Source organism: Buceros rhinoceros, unplaced genomic scaffold, assembly GCF_000710305.1.
Source record: "Buceros rhinoceros silvestris isolate BGI_N320 unplaced genomic scaffold, ASM71030v1 scaffold22656, whole genome shotgun sequence".
In the NCBI taxonomy this organism is placed as follows: Eukaryota; Metazoa; Chordata; class Aves; order Bucerotiformes; family Bucerotidae; genus Buceros; species Buceros rhinoceros.
The window spans coordinates 273-942 of record NW_010418410.1 but is presented as its reverse complement, the minus strand read 5'-3'; the positions used below and the strand labels follow the sequence as shown (position 1 = coordinate 942).

The following is a 670-nucleotide window of genomic DNA, read 5'->3' as shown; positions in this document are numbered from 1 at the left end:
CATCGGCAAAAATTTCCTTGGCACCGAGCTGAGCCAGCCCGACATGCAGCCGGTGAGCAGCAGCACCATGGCAGTCCACACCATCCTGCCTCAAGATTCCCAGATGCTGCCCACGTCTCTGCCATCCTCCCTCGCCCAGCCCATGACCACCACCCAGTTTCTAACTCCACCTTCCCAGCACAGTTATTCCTCCCCCTTGGACAACACCCCCAGCCACCAGCTCCAGGTGCCCGACCACCCTTTTCTAACGCCGTCACCGGAGTCACCGGACCAGTGGTCCAGCTCGTCTCCTCACTCCAACGTGTCCGACTGGTCCGAGGGCATCTCCAGCCCTCCCACGAGTATGCAGTCACAGATGGGACACATCCCCGAAGCCTTCAAGTAAAAGACGGTGTTTCAGAGATGCTGGCACTCAGTGGGAGGTAGAGGCTTGAGAGACATCTTTTTTAAAAGGACATTGGATGCTTTTATTAAAGGATCCTTTTTAAATATGTTTTTATAAAAAAAAATTAAAAGACAAATTAATTCCTTTTTTTTTAGTATTTATTTATGTACTTTTTACTTTACATGAAAACACTGCCTTTTTTATTTATATGTTCTATTGTTAAGAACTCAGTGTGGGACACCAGTTGTGTTTCAAGAAATCAAAAAAATTAGGTTTTTCTAGGAC

The 670-nt window shown here is 47.0% G+C and overlaps 1 protein-coding gene across 1 annotated transcript in view; it reads left to right on the top strand.

The window, feature by feature from the left end:
- Nucleotides 1-385, top strand: part of NOTCH1 (notch 1) — a gene marked incomplete at its 5' end in the record, with an annotated part of 16,057 nt that extends 15,672 nt beyond the window's left edge. Inside the window, one exon of the mRNA XM_010138548.1 lies at nt 1-385. This exon is cut by the window's left edge and continues 23 nt beyond it. Within this exon, the coding sequence (XP_010136850.1) occupies nt 1-385 (385 nt within the window).
- Between the last annotated feature and the right edge of the window lie 285 nt (nt 386-670).